Below are 24192 nucleotides of genomic sequence, written 5' to 3' on the forward strand. Positions count from 1 at the left end.
ACAGAAGTTCTTATCTATCACTTTTACTACTTGTGTAGAGCGTTTGATACCTTATGCTCGACAAAAGAAAAAAAAACCTTTGACTCCCCCCCCTTCGCTCTCTCTTATATTATATATGCATGTATGCGTGTGTATGAGAGAGAAATATAGAAGTAAGTTTCTACTAAAATCATCTTCTAAATTGTTTTAATCAAACAAGTTACAATATTTAATACTACATATATACATATATACATATATATATATATATATATATACATATATATACACACATATATATATATATATATATATATATATATATAGAGAGAGAGAGAGAGAGAGAGAGAGAGAGAGAGAGTTAGGTTATTACAAAAAAAATACAAATAGATCTACCACTTATGGTACTTCTGTATAGCGTTTGATGCCTTATGCCTCACGAAAGAAAAAGCCTTTTTTTCCACACGGAACAGCTCTTTTTCTAGACATGTGGGTGGCTCTTAAAAGAGCCGTTGTATTCGCGTCGTTCGGTGTTAGAGCGTTTAACCACCGAAGCCGTACAGGGTGCGTCCCTGGCGTTTCAGGGCATATACCACATCCATGGCGGTCACAGTCTTTCTCTTGGCATGCTCGGTGTAGGTGACGGCGTCGCGGATCACGTTCTCCAGGAACACCTTCAGTACACCACGAGTCTCTTCATAGATCAGACCAGAAATACGCTTTACACCGCCACGGCGAGCCAGACGGCGAATAGCCGGCTTGGTGATCCCCTGGATGTTATCACGAAGCACCTTGCGGTGACGCTTAGCGCCTCCTTTGCCGAGTCCCTTACCACCCTTGCTTTTTTTTTTTTTTAATGAGTTTTATTGAAATTATGCAAAATTCACAATCTTACACAAGTCATATTCAGAAAGAAAGGGAGAAAAAAAAACAAAAAACAAAAAACAAAACAAACTTACATAGTCAAAGTACAATTACACGCAAATATTGTCCCACACTGAAGAGTCTTTAAACCAAGATGTGCTGCTTTTTAGTCTTCTTAGCTCTTTTTGAATGTCCTTGAATACAACATCACTGGATATAAACGTTTGATTTATAGTCATTCTACACCTTGTTTTCCAGAGTTTAGATTTAGTCAAACATATTATGAACCAAATGAAGTCATGCTTGGTCTTGCTACAATTTTCTTTAAAAATGCCATAGAAAATTGAGTTCATATTTATTTCTATATTGAGACCAATGATTTTTAATTTAGCCCATGTTTCTTTAGAGCGATAACACTCTAACAGGAAATGTTCGAGTGTTTCCTCTTCATTACAATTAGGCATCGGGCATTTACTGGTTTTTACAAAACAGCTCCATTTTACAACCGCTCTTACTGGGAGCCTTCTTACAGCGACTAACCAAGTTGTATCTCTCAGGTGTTCCGATAGGATTTTATTCTGTAAATTTTGGAGACATTCTTTGTTTTGGTCTTCCTCCAAATTTCTGAAAGCCACAGGGTTACTATAAACTCGATCAACAATTAAAAGATATATTTCTTTGCTTGAGTCTTTCACCCAATCGATGTTTAGATCTTTAAATTTGTTAGTGAAGTCGGAAAACATCAGTTTATAATACGGAATTCCTTTCCTTGATGGACCTTTTTTAGATTTCCAGTTAGAGATGTTCCCTATCCATTCAGTTTGCCTGGCAATACCACTCGCGATGATTTTACACACTGCTATTTTAGTTTTTACGGATATATCGACAGCCCCAAGGCCTCCCAGTTCCCTTCTCTTAAAAAGGAGCTCACGTTTTGTAACCTCACGAGTCGTATCCCATATGAAATTACAGCATATTTTATGAAGTCTTTTTATCCAAACTTCTGTCGGAGGTAAGATGCATGATAAAAACAGTATTTTTGATAATAGAAAAGTTTTAATAATATTTATTCTAGTTTTATAACTTAGATTACACGATTTCCATTTATCAATTTCATCTTGTATTATTTCTTCTTTTTTTGACCAGTTATGGTCGACACAGCCATTATTATCTATATATATACCTAAAACCTTTAATTGCTGAACTTCTGGGACATCTATGGGAAATTTGTTTTTTTCCTTTCCAATCCAGACACATTCCGTTTTAGCTTTATTTAAGGAGGCTCCAGAGACTTGCTCATACTCGCTAAAATATTCAAAGATGATGTCTAGTTCTTGTTTAGATTTCACAAATACAGTTATGTCATCAGCATAAGCAGAGATCACGACTCTGTTCTTTCCTATTTGAAGACCCTTAAGTCTATGATCATCTTGGATTTTTTGTACAAGTGGGTTTATAGATAAAATATATAGGGCTGCACTCAGAGGGCACCCTTGCTTTACACCCCGCATAACTTCAAATGGTTCAGTCAAAGAACCGTTAACATTTACTTCAACCGTCGATTTAACATAAAGGCATTTAATCATGTTTATGAAATTTTCAGGGAATTGATACAGTTTTAAAATCTCCCACAAATAGTCTCTTGAGATATAGTCAAATGCTTTTCTTTGGTCCAAAGCCACAATGTAAAAACTGTCACCATTTTTATCAAAAACTAGTTCTCTTAATGTGTTCAAGTTGTCCCACATAAATCTTCCCTTTATTGCACATGTTTGTTGTTTAGCTATTATTACGTCCAAATAGTCACTCATCCTGTTCATAATGATCTTTGCAAAAATCTTATAATCGACATTCATTAGGGTGAGATGTCTCCAGTTGTTGATATCACACATTTCACCCTTTTTATACAACAAGGATAAAACACCTTCATAGAACGAGTCATGCATGTAACCTCTATCGATCCCATCATTGAAGGCTTGCGTTAATAATTTAGCCAAATCTATGGCGCATGCATGATAAAAATCAGACGGGAGACCATCTTTCCCTGGAGACTTTTTTAAATTTAATTGTTTAATGGCATCAACAACCTCAGCCTCTTTTATTTCCTCACCTAAGCTCTTGGAAGGCGGGTCAACACTATTTTTTACATTCAAAAAGGTTTTTAGAAGTTTAGCATCTATTTCAATTGAGTTATACATGTTTGAACAAAGGATCCGAACAGCATCTCTGACATCTTTAGGATTTTTCGCTATAGTTCCATTATCTGTTTTAATGGCTTCGATATATTGGGCTTCTTTCCTTTTATTAAATAGTGAAATTGCTTTTGTTTGATTTAGAAGTTCATCGGAAATTATTCCTGCTCGGACTTGAATGTTCAGTAAAAACTCATTATTTAAAGTTTCTATCTCTTTTTTCAAATCCTTTAAGTTGTTTTCCTCACTTTCATCTCTTGTATTTTTTAGTTTTAGATTTATATATTGTGTCATAATTGTATTGTACTTCTCATTTTTTTCTTTATTAAAACATAGACATTTGTATTTAAGAAATTTTTTAATCTGGATCTTAAAAACTTCCCACAAATCACAATAATTGGTAGTGAGGATATCTAAAGTTTTAATCCTATTAATTTCTTCTTTTAATTGTATAATCAATAAAGGACTTTTCAAAATTTGTGTGTTTAATTTCCAATAGTTTCTTCTTTCTTCATTTTTAAATCTGATGCCACATATAACTGTCAAGTGGTCCGACTCAACCAAGAGTTTTGTTGTATAAAATTTTGCCTCAAAATTATTATTAATATATATCCTGTCAATTCTAGTTTTACATGTTTTATCAAACCTCGTGAAGTCCACTTTCTCTGGATATAATGTCCTAAATATGTCGGTGAAATGCTGTTCATTCATTATAGATCTAAGGACACCACCTTCTCTCCTAATTTTACATATTTTGGAAGAAATTTTATCATTATCATCTGTGATTGTATTAAAATCACCGCATACAATGGTATAGAAACCGACACACAGGAGCATTTTAAGCTTTTTAAAAAGCCGGATTTTACCAACAGTATCCTGTGCTGTGTATACATTTATTACTCTAATTTTTTTTGTGCAATAAAACACATCTATAAACATTAATCGACCAGGAATTATTTCACGGCTCTTAATTATTTTAAATTTATTGTTATAAAATAAGGTCGCAATACCATCAGCTTTACTTTCACCTATTGAAAAGATTGAAGGACCTTTGATCCATAAACTTTGGGCGTTCTGTACGTCTGCAAAACTGCTTAATCTGGTCTCTTGTATACATAAAATATCAACATGTTCTCCACTCAATATATTTAACTTTTTCACTTGATTAATTTTTGCCTGAATCCCTCTAACATTACATGTGGCAACAGTTAAATTTGAAAAAACCATAAAAATTAAGATAAGGATCTTCTCCGATAGATATTATTGTATGTCCATTAGTCCACATTTTCTCAACATTATCCACATCATTTAACCTCAATTCCTGCAGACATATATCACATTTCTTTTTAAGTAATATAGGAATTGAAGTTAAAATCAAAGACATTGTGTCAAAAAAAAAAGAAAAAAAAAAGGGAAGAAAAGTAGGCAATATACGTCATTCCTTAACCTTTTTTGCATTGTCAACATTTCCAGGAGAATTCCTCTTTCGCCTTTGGCGTTTATATGGATAGTCTAAAGTGTTTTTACCTTTCGCCAGCGTGGGAGTGTCCGCAGTGTCACCTGTGTTGTCGGCGATTGTCTGGGTTGTTCCACTTTCACCAGCTGGATGCGATGACTCCTCTCGGCCCTGTAGACTTCCTGCAGGTGTAGAAATGATCTGGGTCGCTCCGGTCTCTCCCTCTGAGCACGTAGGCTCCTCTGGGGCTTGTAGACCTCCTTCAGGGGTTGAGCCGATCCGAGTCTCGCCGACTTCTACAGCTGATAGCGCAGGAAACTCCGATGCTTGCCGTTTCTCCACAGACGAAAGACTGGGCGGAGATGCTCCGCTGCTTCCAGCAGGTACTTCCGGTGTCTTCCGTCTCCCTTCCGGGGTCAGAGATTCGGCGCTGCTCTCAGAGTCCTCGCCGTCTTCGCTGTCGCTGGTATCGGTGCTGCTTGAGTCACTCCCAGATGTCGAGTCATCCTCACTTGTGTGTAGTTTATTTTCTTCCCAGTTGTTATCCGCTTTATCGTTTGTTTTGGTTTCTGTGTTATGTGCGCTTTGTGTTACATTCTGGTCAATGTCTTTTTGATTTTTCGGCATTCTTAGTTTATAGCTGTAAGAATTTGGGCATTGAAAATATATATGCCCGGTTTCATTACATAAATTACATACTTGTGTATTTCTACAACTCTTTCCTTTGTGGCCAAAGCTTCCGCATTTCCAGCACTTTGTTTTCTCACAGTCCTTTGCCTGATGGTCGGAATCGTTACATATAAAACATCGTTTTGTTTGGCCGGGATATGTAATCGTTCCATTGTATGGTCCCATGGAAATGGAATTTGGTATCTGGAATATACTTCCGTCTGGGTTTTTCTTAAGTTTTATTTTATATCTCCTGACTCCATACCATATCCCGAACTGGTCCAGCGGCTTGTCAACAGGGTTCAGTATCTCACCAAACCTTAAGAGGTATTGTTCTACATCCGAGTCAGCGATTCTCCCAGTCCAAAACTTTACTACAATGCTCTTTATGTCTTGGGGAGCTGATGTAGTCATCTCCCAGTTTTTCCAGAATTCACTTCCTGTATTATTATTAAAAATTTGAGAAAATGTTTGAAGTGCCTGTTCTTTGGTAAAACATATTTCATACTCTTTTCTGTTAGGCATTGCAATAAAAGAGTATACATCTGTAGTCGATATCCATTGACTACTTAAAAGGTTTACTCCGACTTCAGACCTGTCTGGCGCTTCTCCTTCTCCACTGTAACGTAGTCTGACCCAGTGCCTCCCCGCCGACGGCGAGGAGGCCACACGGGGTGACATACCGAACCCCGGGTGGCGATAATTATCACCTCGTTAAAGGTGTTTTTGTTGTTGATGTTGTTGTCGTTAAAGTCTTTAGTTTCAAATTACTAACGAGGATACCACTTGCAAAAAGAGAGTATTAATTACCACCCTTGCCTCTGCCAGACATAATGCTGCTCTCGAAGTCAAACCACTCAATAAAAGTTCTCACGCAGCGCCCACCTATTTATCCACACTCGACAGGACCTAGTTGAGAACAGGCAAGGAGGCGGGCCTAACGCCAACGGTCACACAGTAGCTCTCTTTTTCTAAAACAAACACTAGGCACTGCTTTTCACCTACTAACGTCTTCTTCTTCCCCATTCTCTCTCTCTCTCTCTCTCTAAAAACACACACAGATACAAAACATTATTAGTATTATCAGTACTAATGTTTTGGTTCCATTAGTAGTAGTAGTAGTTGTACAACACAATAGTCAGGAACTTTGGGTAAAACATACATAGTAAAGCATACAGCCAAATACTCATCAGCGTAAGGAGGTTAGAAAAAGCCGTCTGTGTTTGTACAACATTGACATTACTGTTTCAAACACAAGACGTTCCTTTTGAGCACGTCCTTGGACTCAAGGCCCGTATATACTACGGTCCTACGTCCACTGCAACTACATGTCGCACATAGCAGCACAAGCCTTTATTAGTAGGCCCAGCATTCAGAGGATCAGCACCAGTGTCTGTTCACTTTGAAGCAGCCCACATTCTACCACACAAGTACTTCACTAACTTACAAGCACCACAGACAGGAATGCAAACACAACTCTCAGGCCTTGCTTTATCAGCTCTCGCAAATGCACGATATAATGGACTCTCGAAGGTCGAAATTAGCTACATTGTCTCAAACCCTCATCTCATTCTTAAAAAGTGTCATTCACAAGGAAAGCATATGCACTTCGACAGTTGTGCAAGAGAAACTAACATAACACACATCACACACAAGTAGGAATACAAAGTCAGCCTTCGCACTGTCTAATCACTGGCCTTCTCTTTTCCCATTTCCATTTTCACTATCTGTGTTACAGTCAATGTACGCACTGTGTTTGAACCTAAATGTCATGCATCAACCAAAACTGTACCTCCAGAATGATAGCTGAGTTTAAGATTGGCAAAATATGTCGCAGCAGTTGCATTCATCAAATAAACTATGAGTAGTTAAGTAGTTCCAATGAGATAATTACAGCAATGTGTAATGTCCAATAAGCTCAAAAAGAGTTGGATTCCTCGCACACTTTAATCTACTTGGCCAATCAAACACAATTATGAACTGGGATTCTGATAGTTGTGCACCTTTAACTCACTGTGTAGAAAAATGAGGTCAGCTATATATACAACAATTTTCATTACGTATTTAATTACTTCGATTTAGGTCATTATTAGAAGTAGTAGTAGTAGTAGTAAAATACCTACAACCTACCTTCTGTTTTAGGCGGCGTCGTGTGTTGTGCTGGATGGAACATGACTGCCCTCGTGTGGCCAAACTCGGGAACGGCAATTTCCCAAAAATTGCAGTATTCTGTTATTAAGCTTTTAATGGCGGTGTTTAGAAGTCTATATTTGTAGTACTTAGCAAATAGTGGGGTAAGAAGTATTAGATGCTATGAAAATTCATGTCTCTCTCACCACTGGGGCAGAGGTGGCTTAGTGGTTAAGGCTCTGGTTTACTGATCAGAAGGTCAGGTCACCATATCATGACCCTGTGCTCTGACCCCAGCTTCCTGACATGTTGGGGTATGTGAAGAAAACAATTTCACTGTGCTCTACTGCATATGTGGCCAATAAAGACTCATTATGTAGACTTATACATAACATTTTTAATTCTAAAACAGCTGCTAAACTAAATTATGTACAGATGTAAAAAATGCTAAACACATTCTCTATTTGTGTGTGTTTTTTTTGTACGGTATGTATATTTCATCAGTGTTGCTATGAGCTTATTTCTTGTAGAATAATAATAATAATAACGCAGCTCATCAGTGTTATTACTGTGCATTGTCTAGTTTTCACGTATCAAGGACAATACACAGAGCTTCTGAACTGTTTAACAGCATTATTATTATTATTATTATTATTATTATTATTATTATTAGGGCTGCAACTAACGATTATTTTCATAATCGATTAGTTGGCCAATTATTTTTTTGATTAATCGGATGGGGTGGAGCGAACTATTAGTACCATTTGTTTTTGTTTATTTAAAATAAAGTCCACAAACTGAGTGTAACAAATATAAACTTCACAGTAAAACATTACACAACTGTTTGTACAAAACAGAAAAGAACCCAACACACACACACACACACACACACACACACACACACACCAGAATATATATTATTAACTTAGGACTATAGTTTAATTCAGGCTTTTTGTTTTTTTTTTACCCAAAAACTGATCACAGCATTGTTGCACTGAATTATTTATAGTAAAAACACTGATTACACCTGTGACAAGTGCATATATTGCATAAAATGTCAACTGAGGGGCATTCGATTTTGGACAAGATGTAAGGGGGAAGAAGTCGGAGTGTATTTAAAAAAATAAATAAAATAAAAATAATTTCTTTAGATTTGTCAGTGTATTTTGTGAAATGATGTGGAAATGTGCTGACGTTCCTGAGTGAGTGTAAAATGCAGACAATACGAATGCGGTGTGATTTCATTTAAACTTAAAAACTTTCATTTAAAACTCGGAATGTGTGTGTGTTCGAGTCCCAGACCCAGAAGCCCAGAGAAGGACGGGTCAGAGGGAGGAGCCAGGAGAAAGAGGTCCGACCTCCTCACCGATGAGACACACTGAGATTTTACACACACACACACACACACACACACACACACACACACACATCTGTGATGGTTGTGTAACAGGAAGTCACACTGTTTCATAGTTACACAGCTTCTGATTATGTGTATAAAAGCTTGTTTCTAAAATAAACGCTTAACAGATTTAACAGGTTTGCGCCGAGTACTTGATGTGACCTCTGACCTGCCGTGGAAATTAGACAACATTCGCAGACTCGTCCTCTGAAGGTAAAAAGGTTTATTACAGAAAGATGGTTAATACAGGATAGAATAAAGCAGAATAGAATAGAGCGCTCTTAATGAGAGCGCTCTGAAGCGCTTGTACTAAACCACTACTATATATATGAAACTCAGAGCATGACATCATTCTGTGTACCGATAAGAAGCAGTTTGAGGCAGTTCAAACAGGCTTTGTTTCAGGATCTTAGAAGATGTTTAGACGAGCCTAGAACAGAAGAACATGTTTGTGTCTCTGTAAGCAGATAAACATTCTGTACTGATCTCAGTGACATCACATGGCCTTCTGAGTCGTTATCCTCACATGAGAATGAAACAGAACAAGAACAAACTTATTACAAAGTAGAAATGAATAATTTCCCTCACATTCCCCCTTTTATCATTACAAAATATGATAACTAAAATTAACAGAGAAATTACAATGCTGTAAATACATCAGAACTCCAGAATCCTTTCACGGTTCAACTGAATTCATCATGAAACAGACATAATGAAGGCGCTAAGGCTGTTTTTGCTGATATAAAGTATCCTGTCGTCAAGCAAGCTCATTTCAGGGTGAAATGAGAATCGTCCTGGTCAAAGGAAAATTTATAATAGGTGTGAAATGGAGGTCAATGGGTCGTCATAGTTAGTGTCACTGGCAGAATCTGATTCCCAGTCAGGTTTAAGATACAAGTCAGGTTGTTCATCATAGGGATCGTAATCAGTCTTTGTCAACATCAGCGTTTGGTCATTAGTAGGGATGCACCGAAATGAAAATTCTTGGCCGAAGCCAAAACCGAATATGATGAAAAACTTGGCCGAAGGCCAAACCGAACAGGTTTTTTCCATTTATTTTGCCATTTTTTTCACCATTGCATAAATTAAATAGTCAAAATGTGCTTTTTACTATTTTGTCTTTGGCCAATATCCTGGCATACGGGCTTTTAACTACTAATTGTCATCCAATCTGCAGCAATAGTCTACTAGAGAACTTCATGGGCTCATGTGGGATCTAAAGAAATCACGTCGCCTTAGGCACTTAGTCCCGTCACCACAATCAGCTAAATACCAAATTTGGGTGAAAGTGTGTGCGTCATGCACTCTTTCTGCTGCAACGATGTGATTGGCGTAATTCATCATTAGGTCTTCCACACAATAATCTTTCCAGCTTAAGGGTCTACCCCCGGACCCGCAGTGTTGTTGGGAACGGTCCCAGTGATGAGTTTATTTCTATGACAGGACTTAACAGGACTTAACAGATAAACAATGGCCCCCAGAGCAAGGTCATCTTTGTATGGCTAGTATCTGAATTGTATAAACATATAAAGTAGAGCTGCAACTAATGATTATTTTTCATAATCAATTAGTTGGCCGATTATTTTTTCGGATTAATCGGATGCAGGGCCAAACTTTCAGTACACCTTTTGTTGTTTATTTAAAATAATATCCACAAACTGAGTGTTACAAATATAAACTTCAGACTAAAACTAAACTGTTAGTCCAATTATATAAGACTGAAAAGAATTTCATTATAAATATGTATTATAAATAAAACATACATAATATAAACTAAAATAAATAAATAAAATATATAATAAATTTAAATATTTAATAAAATAAATAACATTTATAATATAAACTAAAGTAAATAAATAATTATATATATATATAAATAAATAATTACACATACATACATTTAAATATTTAATAAAATAAATAAAACATAATAAACAAATAATTTAAGTATTTATGAATTATGTTTTATGGATGCACAAAAAGCACTGAATTAAACCACAGTCCTAAATGAATAATAAAAACTCACTTTCACTGCACCTTGTGGTTTCTGTTCCTCACTGCCTTTAGACATTATTTTACTTGTGTTTACTTTTATTCATAATGTTTTAATTAAACATTACAGATCTTACTGTATGGAGCAACGCGGCCTCGTTACTAACACGTCACTTCCATTATAATAAATGACAGAAGTTACACTGTAAGCGCGCAGATACAACATATAATGACAATAAACTTAATTTAATCTAAACCTTTTAAGCAGCTCGCACCAGTTTCCCCTGCCCCTTACACACAGTGGAGTATTCTGGATATAAACATAAGTTTGTGCTCGTGCAGCACTGTTTGATCTCCGCGGTGTTTAATATAAAATGCCCCCCTGCCTTAGAGAACTTTCTTCCTCAGTCTCGTGACGATTTCGGCTCTGTCTGATGGAGACTGAGGTCATGTTGGGAATAAAAGGTAACGTTGATAAACAGTAAGCTGAAGAAAGTCAGTGTCGGTGACTCTGGGTATTAGGCTAAAGCTAGCGGCGTCACATTATGTCTGTATGACATCATGCGCCGTCGACTAAGAAGCGGCTTATACTTTCCGGTTAGTAAAAACCGCTAGTGTTCCATTTGAGATGATATTACCTTTCTAAAATCCACACACTAGAACAGGGGTGCACACACTTTTTCAGCAGGCGAGCTACTTATCTAATGACTAAGTCAATTTGATCTACCTACTATAAAAATGCAACACATATATTTATTTATAAATACATTGACAATTCTTTATGTGTATAATGTATGCTGGTGTACCTTGAATAACTGCATGAACCCATATTGCACAATACAACTGTGTACATTTTTTGTCATTAGCCTACCTTACTCTGACGACTTGCACTGAATGGAATCAGTCAGGGATGCATGGTCCAGACAGTAGTTGCTGATAGCCAGCCTCAAGCAAACTTCCAAATGATCATCAGTCATGGTGGAACGGTATTCGGACTTAATGATCTTCACGTGTGAAAAAGCTGACTCACATAAATAAGTGGAGCCGAATAATGCAGTCAAGTTGCACATTTCCTCATGTTGGGGTACTTTTCCTCTGTGAGTAAGTTCCAGAACTGTCCATGAGCTCTGGACTTCAGCTCAATGTCGGATTGTGGTGTCAAAATCTCATCCTCCACTCCAGAAGAGTTCAGGTGAAACGGTGTTGCAATTTTTGATGCGAGTGAAACAACTTCAGCATCTTCCCGAAATGGATCGCACATGAATGTAGCGATTGGCTCGATTAAAGCAAAGTCTTGAAAGCGTTTGTCAAACTCTGACAGACAAATGTCAATCTGCTCTATGTAGCGTGCACTGTCAAGCTGCACACATGACTTCCCTTGCGTCTCCAGCTCTGACACGAGGTTCTGGAAGTTTGCCAAATTATGGCCCTGCAGCTTTGAGGAGAGATGTTGCATTTTTCGTTTGGATGCATTAATTGAGCTGATCATATTGATCACGGTATTTTCTTTTCCTTGCAGCTCTAGATTAAGGTCATTCAACATGTTGGTCAGATTGGTTAAAAATGCCAAATCTAGCAGCCACTGATCGTCATTTAGTTGGTTGTACTCTGCATGTTTAGCTACACGGAAAAACTCCTTTATCTCCGGACAGAGCACTCGAAATCGTTGCAGGAATTTACCTCAACTAAGCCACCTCACGTCAGTGTGTAATCACAAGTCAGAGTGGTCGCAGTCAGCCTTCTCCAGATGCGCGCGGAATAGCCGTCTTTGAAGAGATCTGGCGCGAATAGAACAGGCGATCTTCGTTGCCACATCCATTATCTCTTCATGTTTAGCATTTTTGAGCATAACGCTTGTTGGTGTATTATAGAACATAGTTTGATTAACAGCACACGTCATTACATTCCACACCGTCCGACGTCCCTCCAGAATTTCACGTATCGACATACAGTTCGTCTTCATTATGGTACCGTATACAGTTTTGTGTGTTTTTATTTAAAATTTTTATGAACGCTTCAAAAAATTTTTTGGATTGCACGGTGGCTTAGTGGTTATCACGTTCGCCTCACACCTCCAGGGTCGGGGTACGATTCCCACCGTGGCCCTGTGTGTGCAGAGTTTGCATGTTCTCCCCGTGCTGCGGGGGTTTCCTCCGGGTACTCCGGTTTCCTCCCCCAGTCCAAAGACATGCATGGTAGGCTGATTGGCATGTCCAAAGTATCCGTAGTGTATGAATGGGTGTGAGAGTGTGTGTGTGATTGTGCCCTGTAATGGACTGGCACCCTGTCCAGGGTGTACCCCGCCTTGTGCCCGATGCTCCCTGGGATAGGCTCCAGGTTCCCCGTGACCCTGAAGAGGATAAGCAGTATAGAAGATGGATGGATGGACGAACACTTCAAGGTTAATTATTTGTCATGCTATACGTGCAAATAGACGATGTACTGAGTGATTACAATAATTTACGGCTGCAACAACTAATCGATAATAATCAATTATGAAAATCGTCATTATCGATTAGTTGGTCTGCTGACGTCACGGGTGGCGTTTACGTATGATGTCGCTTTCATGAAAACACAGGTGCAAAACAGATAACCCGTCGGCAAAAAAAAAGTGTGCGTCCCAAGTCATCTAAGGCATGGGAGCATTTTACATTAAATGCAGCAAAGAAGATGGTAACGTGCATGTTCTTCAAAGTGGAGTTTGTGTGACACGGGAGTACCACAGTGATGCACGAGCACATGAAACGAAAACACGTTGGTGTCACGGACGAAGGTGGAACATCAGCACGGTGAGCAAAAACCTGAGTATATCCACATTATATGAAGATGTGAAATGGTATAGTCTAGTTTAATTCCATGCTATTGTGTAAAAAGCTTTGTTTACTAATTTCGGGACAGTCACACTAGATGTATTTTGTCTCGAGCATCAGGTTGTGCAGCATATTGATGGATTAAAATAGCGTTACCACGGAAACAGGTTAAATTAAACACGGGTGTGAACAAAGTCAAGCAGTAAATCTAAAGGCAGGTGATAACAGCAGCAGTAAAAGATTTTTTAGTCACTGTAGTGGTTTTCATCGAATGCTTATGCGTTAGTGTATAATTGTTCCTGTCCTTTTAAACAAGCCTGTTAGCTTGCTGCGTTTCTCTGTGTGTCTGCTACAGTTAACTTTGATCTGTTTTTCAAATGCCATCTACTGCGGCTCTACTATGTTATATACATCAACAGAATGAATTATATATTTGAGATATTTTTGGTTTATATTGTCACATCTGAAGTACAGCATGTCTGTGTAAAAGAAATTTAACAAAAATGGTTAAAACATGTATTAATTATATATTATTTAGATTTCTTATATTAATCATGGTTGCCATCAGCAATAATCATTATAAGCAATGAAAATATTAATTTACATATAAATTGCTTCTTGCATACTCAATTGCTGTTTTGTTTTATTTATTTATTTCAGAAAGAAACAGCTCTCCATGAGTGAATTTGTTCGGAGGAGAAATCCCCCATGCACTAAAACTAAATTTTTAGCTTTGTTTTTGATTATTTATATTTTGGGTATTATTTAAAGTTTTGCTGCTTAAAACTGGACAAACTGTAGACAAATGACCAACGTTTGAAAGGTTTAAATGTAAAAATTAAAGATTATATTAGTAAAACTGTATGTGCCTTTTGCATTTTTTTTTTTTAAAGTCCACACACAAATACCCTGAGGATATTGGGGGTTTATTTTATTATAATAAACAAAATCTAATTGAAAAAAAGTTTAGTTTAAAAAAAAAAAATCAGATTAATCAGAAAAAAATAATCGTCCGATTAATCAATTATCAAAATAATCGTTAGTTGCAGCCCTACAATAATTAAAGAACAATACATCATACTTTTTATGAGCCTGTGAATATAAACCTGCAATTCCCTTCAAGTCATCATTACTGTATGAGTTGATCTTATAGAAAATTAAAGCGCACCCATTATGGCTTTGAAACGTGCCTAATTTTGTTTTAAAGCTCTCGTACAATAGATTTATATGCATCCAAGGTAAAAAAAAAAAAAGTAAAAAAAAAAAATAAAAAAAATTGGGTGAGGGTTTAATGTGCTCATAATTTAAATTGCAACATTACCTTTTTTCCACCCAGTGTCAAAAACGACTCGTTAAATGATCCATTCTAAAAGATTCACTCTAAACTCCTCCTTTCAGAGAGCATACGCTGCTCTGATTGGTCTGATGTCCCAGTCTGTTGTGATTGGTCTACCGCTGTCAGCGTGTCGAAAAGGAAACGCCCCACTACCATAACGAGTTTCAGCTCAGTCTGTTCCCGAGCAGCCGATGAAGACCAGATCCAGGGATTTTTATTACAAACCTACATAGGTTAGTACAGGAAGTAAGTCTGGAATTACTAACGACTCGTTTCAGCTCTTGAGAATCGGTTCCTTCTTTTGTGGGTTAATAACTCCGTTTGTCGTTCGCTTTGATTTTTTAAACTTTTAAACATAATAGGTGCACTTTAAAATAAAAAAAAGAATCAAGACTTATAAAAAGGTACATCTTACATACTGTACAAACCATATATTCAGCAGAACCTTTTTGTTTCAAAGTAACTGACAGGTGATGAACATTTAGCACATAGCTGGAGGGATATTAGTGATTATGGATCTTCAGGAAACAAACAGGATTTGAACTCGCAGCCGTTCAGGCCACATGCTTGGTCAAACTGCAGATTTGCAGTGTCAGTGTTGTGAAGACTATTGTTACTTGTTACTGGTACTCAGCTGTTGTCAGAAACACTAGACTGGCTCATGCTGGAGTCAAAATTGAAAGAGTAAAGGCTCACAGGGACAAAACCGTTTAACGTCCTTTTAACTGCATGGATATTTAATCTACAAGTTACCAGGCAACTTGACAACATTCTGCAAGGCAACCCAGTTTGAGGAAGGGCATTACTGTTTGCTCAAACCTTTTGTAGCGTTGAACTACATCATAATGACTAAACTGTAAGAAGTGCAGAGAAGCAGAGCTCTAGCACATTTAATTGATGTCACGTCATGCAGAGCTGATGGAATAGTAACTTTGACATTTGAATGTTTCCTGCTCATGTTCACAAAGCTCCAGCCCAGGATCTATGGTTGCCCATAGAGTGTCTCTAAAATGATTGACAGGAGGCACATCCAAACACAAACAAGCTTTACAGACCAGAAGTCCGTTTTTTTAAGCAGGTTTTCTAAGTGACTTGATGCACTTTTGCTAAGGCCACAACTTAATCCATTATTTTTATCATGTTTTACATATCTCCCAGGTTATTTGTACAAGTGAAAAATAAAAAACTAGATAAAGAGAACCCAATTAAACAAATGCATTATAGTTTTCACATTTATTCACTGAGCACAATTACCCAACATTAAACACCTTTGCTGAAAAAAGTATGTAAACTTTTGATTTCAGTAAGGAGTGAGACCTTCGAGCAGCAATAACTTGAAGCAAACATTTCCGATGACTCAATCAATCCTGCACAATGGGTTTGAGGAATTTTGGCTCACTCCTCCTGCTTCAACTCAATGATGCTGGCAGGCTTCTTTGCATGAACTGCTCTTTTTAGGTCCTTCCACAACATTTCTATTGGGTTAAGGTCTGACTTGGCCATTCCAAAATGTTCCATTTCTTCTGCTTTAACCATTTCTCTGTAGACGTACTTGTGTGCTTAAGGTCGTTGTCTCTGCTGCAAGGCCCACTTACAGTTAAGCTTGAGTTCACAGACAGATACCCTGACATTCTCCTGGTACAATCTAGGATTCATAGGTCCATCAATAATGGCAAGCTGGTTCGGACCCAAAGCAGCCCCAAACCATAATGCTGCCACCCCCATGCTTCACGGTTGGGATGAAGTTCTTATGTTGGGTTGCTATTTTCGGTTTGCATCGAACAATGATTTTCAATTAAAGCAAAAAGTTCTATTCTGGACTCATCTGTCCACAGAACATTCTTCCAATAGGCTCCTGGCATATCCACATGGATTTGAGCAAACTTCAGACAGGCAGCAGTGTTCTTTTATGGAAAGTAGTGGCCTGTAGGTTCTCAGATGTTACCCTGGGGCTCTTTATGACTTACTGTGATATTATTCACCACACCCTTGGAGTGATCTTTTTTGCTGGATGCCCACTGCTTGGGAGAGTAACAGTGGTGCTTAATTTCCTCCATCTGTACGTCATTTACCTCACAGTGGATTGGTGGAAGCCAAACTCTTTAGAAATGGCTCTGTAACCCTTTCCAAGCCGGTGAGCATTGACAACTCTCTTTTTCTGAGGTCCTCAGGAATGTCCTTTGATCGAGGCAGGGCACACTTCCATAAACCTGTGTGGTGAAGACCAGACTTTGATGGTGAAGACCCAAGTTAATGTTCTTGAAACATGGGCGGGCCTAATTGCCATTCCCTTGATTGAAACGTCTGACTTCAATCAGCCCCATTTAAATGAACTCGTACTCCTAGACTTCACATACCTTTTCCTACAAAGATATTTAACGCTGGATCATTTTTGCTTAATAAATAACTGTAAAAACGAATGTTTTTTTTTGCATCTGCTGTTAACCGGGTTCTCTTTTACCTAGTTTAAGGACTTGGATGAAGATCTGATCAGGTTTCAAGTCAAATGTATGGAGAAATACAGAAAACTGTAAACGTTAAACTTTCTAGCTGCACAGTAGCTGTAGATCAAATGAGTCATATTTGCTTGCAGTATAAGTAGGTTGCTTATTTGCTTGCAGTCGCTCACGTTTTTGTGGTAGGAAATTGTGTTATTGACACGGGGCTGTTGATGCATGTATGTTTAGACAGGCATGGGCAAACTACGGCCTGAGGGCCATATACGGCCCGTTGGGCTTTTTAATCCGGCTTTAATCCGAACTTGTCCAAATTATATTATTAAACTTCAGTGTGGTGTATTACTCTCTACTTCACTTTTTCGCTTTGCCCTTTGAGCGCTTCTGTAAAAATGAGTGGACCAAAGAAAAGAAAAGTGGACAGTGAGTGCCGAGTGTTTAATAAGGAGTGGACAACAAAATATTTTTTCACTGAAGTCCGATCAACGGTTGTATGCCTGATATGCCAAGAAACTGTTGCGGTTTTCAAAGAATACAATATCAGCCGTCACTTTTCCACAAAGCATGCCAACTACGCTAGCAAGCAGTCAATGCAAGAACGGGCGGCTACGGCTCAGAGGTTGACGGATAATTTACAGACTCAGCAAAAAAAATTTTCAGCGACAAACTGCGATTCAAGAGTCAAGTACCAAGGCAAGTTTTTTGCTGGCATTCAAATTAGCAAAGGCTAGCAAGCCTTTCTCCGAAGGCGAGTTTTTGAAAGAATGCATGGTAGAGACAGCAGGTCTCCTGTGTCCGGAGAGAGCAAAGGCAATTTTGAAAAAATCAGTTCATCACACAGGACTGTGACTCGCCGTGTGGAACTAATTGACGAAGATATCGCCAGCGAATTAAACAAAAAGACGGAGTCCTTTAAGTTATATTCACTAGCACTGGATGAAAGTAACGACATAAAAGACACTGCTCAGCTCCTAATTTTATCCGAGGGATTAACGACAGTTTTGAGATAACGGAGGAGTTTTTGACCATGGAGTCCCTGAAAGGAAAAAGGCGGGGAGAGGACTTGTATAACCAGGTGTCTGCTGTCATCGAGAGAATGAAGATACCTTGGAGTAAACTTGCCAATGTCACCACGGATGGATCGCCAAATTTAACTGGAAAAAACATTGGACTGTTGAAAAGAATCCAGGACAAAGTGAAGGAGGAAAACCCTGAGCAGGATGTTATTTTCCTTCACTGCATCATTCATCAGGAATCTCTGTGTAAGTCTATACTGCAGCTTAATCATGGCGTGAATCCAGTCGTAAAACTTGTTAACTTATACGAACAAAGGGACTTCAGCATCGTCAGTTTCTTACGTTCCTGGAGGAAACTGATGCGGATCACCAGGACTCCTCTACCACTCTCGGGTCCGCTGGTTAAGTTTGGGCAAAGTGTTTCAACGAGTGTGGGAGCTCAAAGAGGAAATTATCGCATTTTTGGAGTTAATGGGGAAATCCTACGAATTTTCTGAGCTAAGCGACAACAACTGGCTTTGTGACTTTGCGTTTGCTGTGGACATATTTTCACACATGAACGAGCTGAACATCAAGCTACAGGGGAAAGATCAGTTTGTGCAGGACATGTACACAAATGTTAGAGCCTTCAAATCCAAGCTGACTTTGTTCTCCAGTTAAATTTTCAAACAAATCTCTCTCTCATTTCCCCACACTAGCCATGCAGAAAGAGACGTCCCGAAACGTGAAGAAATACAGCAAATCACTGGGCGACCTGCAGAGAGAATTCTGCCGTCGGTTCAGCTGGTGTCCTGTCCCCTGTCACGAGACCCTGAAACAGCACCACAGGAGCTACAATTGGAACTGATCGATCTTCAGTCTGACTCCGTCTTAAAGGAGAAGTTCAACTCTCTTAAACTGAATGACTATTATGCTTCACTTAATGAAGAGACGTTTCCAAACCTCCGGAGGATGGCACAGAAAATGCTGACGTGGTTTGGCTCGACCTACGTATGTGAGCAGACATTCAGCGTCATGAACATCAACAAAGCCCATCACAGATCCAGGTTAACTGACCAACACCTCGGATCTATCCTGAGAATTGCCACAACAAAACTAACTACAGAGTTTGATGCACTGGCAAAAAAGGGAGATCAACAACACTGTTCCCACTGAAACTGGACGTGAGTTTCTCTACTGTGTTATCAAATTAATTGCATTTGGAAAACAATTGGTACAATGAGCCTTGCATATTCATGCTTTGCTACCTGTTAAAGGCCAAATCCTTTCATGTAATGGCTTTTACATGTCATTTATATTAGTTCACACAAACACTCCAGCCGTCTGTTCCTGGCCCGGCCCCTCTGTCAAATTTTAGAACCCCATTGTAGCCTGCGAGTGTCGTGAATAAAATTAGCCTTTTAGCCTAGGTCAAAAACTTCAGAGACAGAGAGTTTAGTAGATGTCAGAAAGTGAATAAACTTTATTGAAAATCAATAAAGTGTGACAGTCTGCAGAGTGTCTGAATTATGCATACACAAACATGTCTTTATATACCTATCTCCACAGCATAGTCTCTGTAGGTGGGGTTTTGCTTTTCCTCGTTGAAAATAGACCAATCTTCTTTTGCCACAATTAAATATTCATGTCTGTGCGTTATCTTAAATTTGTGGAACATGCGCAGTTAGTTGTTTTTATTGAAAAGGTTTCATGAGGACAAGGTTTCTTTTACAAAAAAAAGGTTTCTTTTACACACAGGCTTGTGTGTCTTGACCTTGACTCCCTTCTTAGGCCTCAATGAGCATCTGTCTGTCTCTATTGGTTGTCTGTATCCTGAAATTAGCAGCTGATATTATTTCATCTCCTTTAACTTATCTTTTTAATCTTTCATTAGACACTGGTGTTATACCAGAAATTTGTGAATTGGCTTTTGTTGTTCCTTTATTAAAAGAGGGAAATCCCACTATATTAGACAATTACAGTCCAATTCCAAAGCTTTGTGTCCTATCAAAATTTTTAGAAATCCTTATCAGTGAACCATTGACATGTTATCAGATTGCCAAAAAAATCTTTTCTAGTAACTAAAGTTTCATAAGAAAACATCACCACAACAGTGGTTTTGAAAGTCTTAAACAATATTGCGTAATCTCTAGATAAAGGTGATTACTGCACTTCCCTTTTTATCGATTTATTAAAGGTTGACACAGTGGATCATGAAATATTGCTGCAGAGATTAAATAATGTTGGTCTATCAAATCATTTAAAAAATTATTGAAGTAATCTCTAATTCTCTAATCAAAGGAATAATTCCTCTCATAAAGGGGTCTTCTACTCTCATGTTTAGTTAATCTGTCAAAGAGTTCTAGTCTGTTGTCTGCAAAAATACAACCCCAAATGGCAAAGATTCATTCTTCTCCCTTCCTGAATTCCTTTCTTAATATCCTTCTGGTGAATGAAAAAACAAAAATCCTTTAGTCTAGGACTATTTGTGATGTACACTAATCTAACATGTTAATATCCCATCTGTGCTAACGAGTGATAATCCCAATAATACAGAACTAAAATAGAGTAAATGAGGTTGAGATCTAGACATGTATTTACAGTTCTCTAGTCTCTTTTATCCCACTAATTTTAATTCAAAACAACCTATTGAATTTGTTTTTACTGTGTACAACAATAGTGTTTAGTTTAAAGGGTAGACGTGCATGCACCCCTTTGTCCCTTATTAACTTACAACTGTTCCACACTCAAAATATCACTCAGACCCTTCATACATGACATTTAAACTTTGTTCACTATCTGTAAATATCTCTAATCAGGAGTAATGCGTATGTGTATTTAACTAGTCTAACAAAAATTTATCATCTATGAGCTTAGTTTCAATTTAATACAAATTGTTTCCTTCGCTGAGCGCCATTTGTGAAAGGCGTAAAAAAGTTCCATTATAAATGTATCCATTTCATTTAAAACTGTATTTGATCATATTAAGTTGGTGTTAAGTCTATTCATGTCACGAACTACATTTCCCATCCTGCCACTGTGGGCCACAAACATCTCTGCCATGTACTGCAAATCCCAGATCACACACCTGCATTAAATTCACAACACAATCACAGCTACAGTATAAAGACTTTCAATTCACTCACAGATTGTGCAGTATACGCTCCATTCCTCGTGTTTGTGACCATTGCACTGTATTATTTAAATATTGAGACTTGTGTTTCGTATACATTGTATTACATATCCATAGCACACCGTATATAATATATATTTGTATATTCACACATTACTTTATTCTATTCAACAGTCTACGGTTCAGTAAAGAAACAAGTCACTCAAACTACACTGCTGCAAAGAGACTGTAACTGAACTAAACTAACAAACATGTCACTGCAGTGAGACCCACATCAGTACAACAGGTCACATCAACAGCAAAAGAAACCACCACGAAACATGCAACACTGTCTGATCCAGACACATGTAATCCATGCAAATCCTAATTCAACATTAACTATTCATCTTATTCTAATGTGAAGGACTCAACACATCTGTAATAGACAGAAAATATGTTACAAAAAGTTTGAAAATAAGTGTAGACTAATATTACCATCAAATCTTACTAATTATTCATCACTGGACATAGGCAATGTTTAAAGAGAAATATACAGCAAATTATTCATCATTGTGCAACACAAATACCTCACGCCAAAAGAACTTACACTTAGACTGCTCGACTTAGTAAAACAGCAGTTACATTATTATTATTATTATTATTATTATTATTATTATTATTATTATTATTATTATTATGCATTTATTTATTTATTTTTTGCTTTGAGTTCATTACAATCATGACGCGAGTGACCAGTTGGCATGGCAACATCAGGGCACGTAAAGATTTATAGACACATACAGGAATCAAAGATACACAAATTAGTGATGGTTATTCCAGCTCTTTTCAGTGGAGTCAGTTCATTTGGCTCAGCAATAAACTCCCAAACGGACTCTTCATCAGTACGACTAATGGCTTTTATAATTCAGCCAAATTTAGCAATATTTGGTGGATGATTAGTATGTGTGCACATATATCACTTAACTTGTTCAGTGTAGGCTAATTATACTAACCTTTAATTGTACATCATTTTGGATTATGTTTCGCATAAAACCTTAAATAATATAAAACAGACATTATTACCCATGGTATTAAGTGTTTTATTTAGCTTGATCTATCCAAAAACTCAAACCTTCCAAACAAACCACACTCACTACACTGCTGGACTACAGGTAACAGCAGCGCACCCCTCACTCACGTACTCCAGTTTTAATTGAAGTTCACATTTCAAATTCCTGTTGGAATCTTTCTGACCATGTTCATGTACAGTTTGTATAAATTTTAGTTCCACTTATTCCTACTGATTATTGTGAAATGTTTAACAGAGGTACAGTATATTTGAGATGTTTACATAACCTTTGAAAATAAATTATTGGTTTTAACTTTGCTTTTCTGTTCTGTTGTAGATTTTAGCTTATTTACTAAATGATCTGGCAGACAGAAAATGGGAGTGAGAAATTTTTGGTAGGTTTAGTATTGAGCCATAAGTTTAAAAAAAAATAATGTTGCAGTGCACGAAGCTCAGTAGAATTTTCTGCCATAAGTTTAATTTCCCCAAAGTTCTATGATTTTGCTGTAGCAGTGACATTGATTTGGGACATCCATCCATCCAGCCATCCATTTTCTGTACCGCGGTATCCTACACAGGGTCGTGGGGGAGCGTGGAGCCTATCCCAGGGGACTTGGGCACAAGACAGGGGGACAGCCCTGGATAGGGTGCCAACCTGTTGCAGGGCACAATTGCACACACACTCACACACATTCACACACTACGGATCATTTGGAAATGCCAATCATCCTACAACACGTCTTTGAATTGGGGAGGAAACCAGATACCTGAAGGAAACCCCCGAAGCATGGGAGAGCATGCAAACTCCATGCATATGATAGTTGTTGTTATTGTTGTCATTGTTGTTGTTATTATTATTATTATTATTATTATTATTATTATGAGGATCCCGTTGTGTGCTGGAGAGCTTTCCAGCCTGTCTCTATACCACACCTTAAAGTATCTTAACAAACATGACAACAAATAAAAAGAACTATCAGAACACCACAGAGGCTGCTGAGAGAGCTTCAAGAAGGCTCTGGAGGGTGATCAGCAATTTGACACAGGCCAGGTCCAGGGAGTCTGGATTAAAGACCCAAAACACCCAGTGACTCCAGGTCCCATCACTAATGTGTCCAAAAGCACATTGCAAGATGTATGAAAAAAACATGATAATATAACAATAAAAATTCATTCATTAATTCCATAAAAATCAGAAAAGTTGGCTGGACTAGAAAACATGCACAATGACCATCCAAGCTGTTTTTTATTTTATTTTATTTTATTAATTACTTATTTTTGCAGACCCAGCAGATACAGTCAGGTTCATAAATATTTGGACATTGGCAAAGTTATTATTTTAAAAATATATATTTTTACACAGTATATTGGAGTGGAAATAAAATAATATCAATATTCAATTCTTTCATTCCAACTCCAATATACTGTGTTCGACAGCTAAAATAATAACTTTGTCAAGTAACGTAGAAGGAAACATTAGCATGTCTGTACACCAAAAAAAGAGAGAACCTCTATGTTATGTTAGTATCAGGTACAGGTATTGCACCTCCCCATAGTCCACCTCCTCTGTATTAAAGGTTTTTTTAGATAGCAACTATAGAAAATATAGTAGTTTAAAAAAAACAACACCCTACTACACACTCGTCTCCTCATGCTGCAAGTGCACACTGGTTTTGGCCTAGTAGGGGGAGTAAGGGAAATTGAACACAGGTTATTGGGAAAAAAATAAAATG

The 24192-nt window shown here is 37.7% G+C and overlaps 2 protein-coding genes across 10 annotated transcripts in view; one reads left to right on the forward strand and one right to left on the reverse strand.

Moving 5' to 3' along the window:
• The window catches only part of LOC128604956 (NLR family CARD domain-containing protein 3-like), a 253505-nt gene that overhangs the window by 128595 nt on the left and 100718 nt on the right, over nt 1-24192 (forward strand). The window lies entirely within an intron of this gene.
• On the reverse strand, nt 361-842 carry LOC128604983 (histone H4-like; the record flags this gene model as incomplete). Its single annotated transcript, XM_053620103.1, has 1 exon — nt 361-842. A coding segment is annotated over one exon (321 nt), but the record flags the coding sequence as incomplete, so codon positions are not given.

This window comes from Ictalurus furcatus, unplaced genomic scaffold (genome assembly GCF_023375685.1).
Source record: "Ictalurus furcatus strain D&B unplaced genomic scaffold, Billie_1.0 scf6, whole genome shotgun sequence".
Classification (NCBI taxonomy): Eukaryota; Metazoa; Chordata; class Actinopteri; order Siluriformes; family Ictaluridae; genus Ictalurus; species Ictalurus furcatus.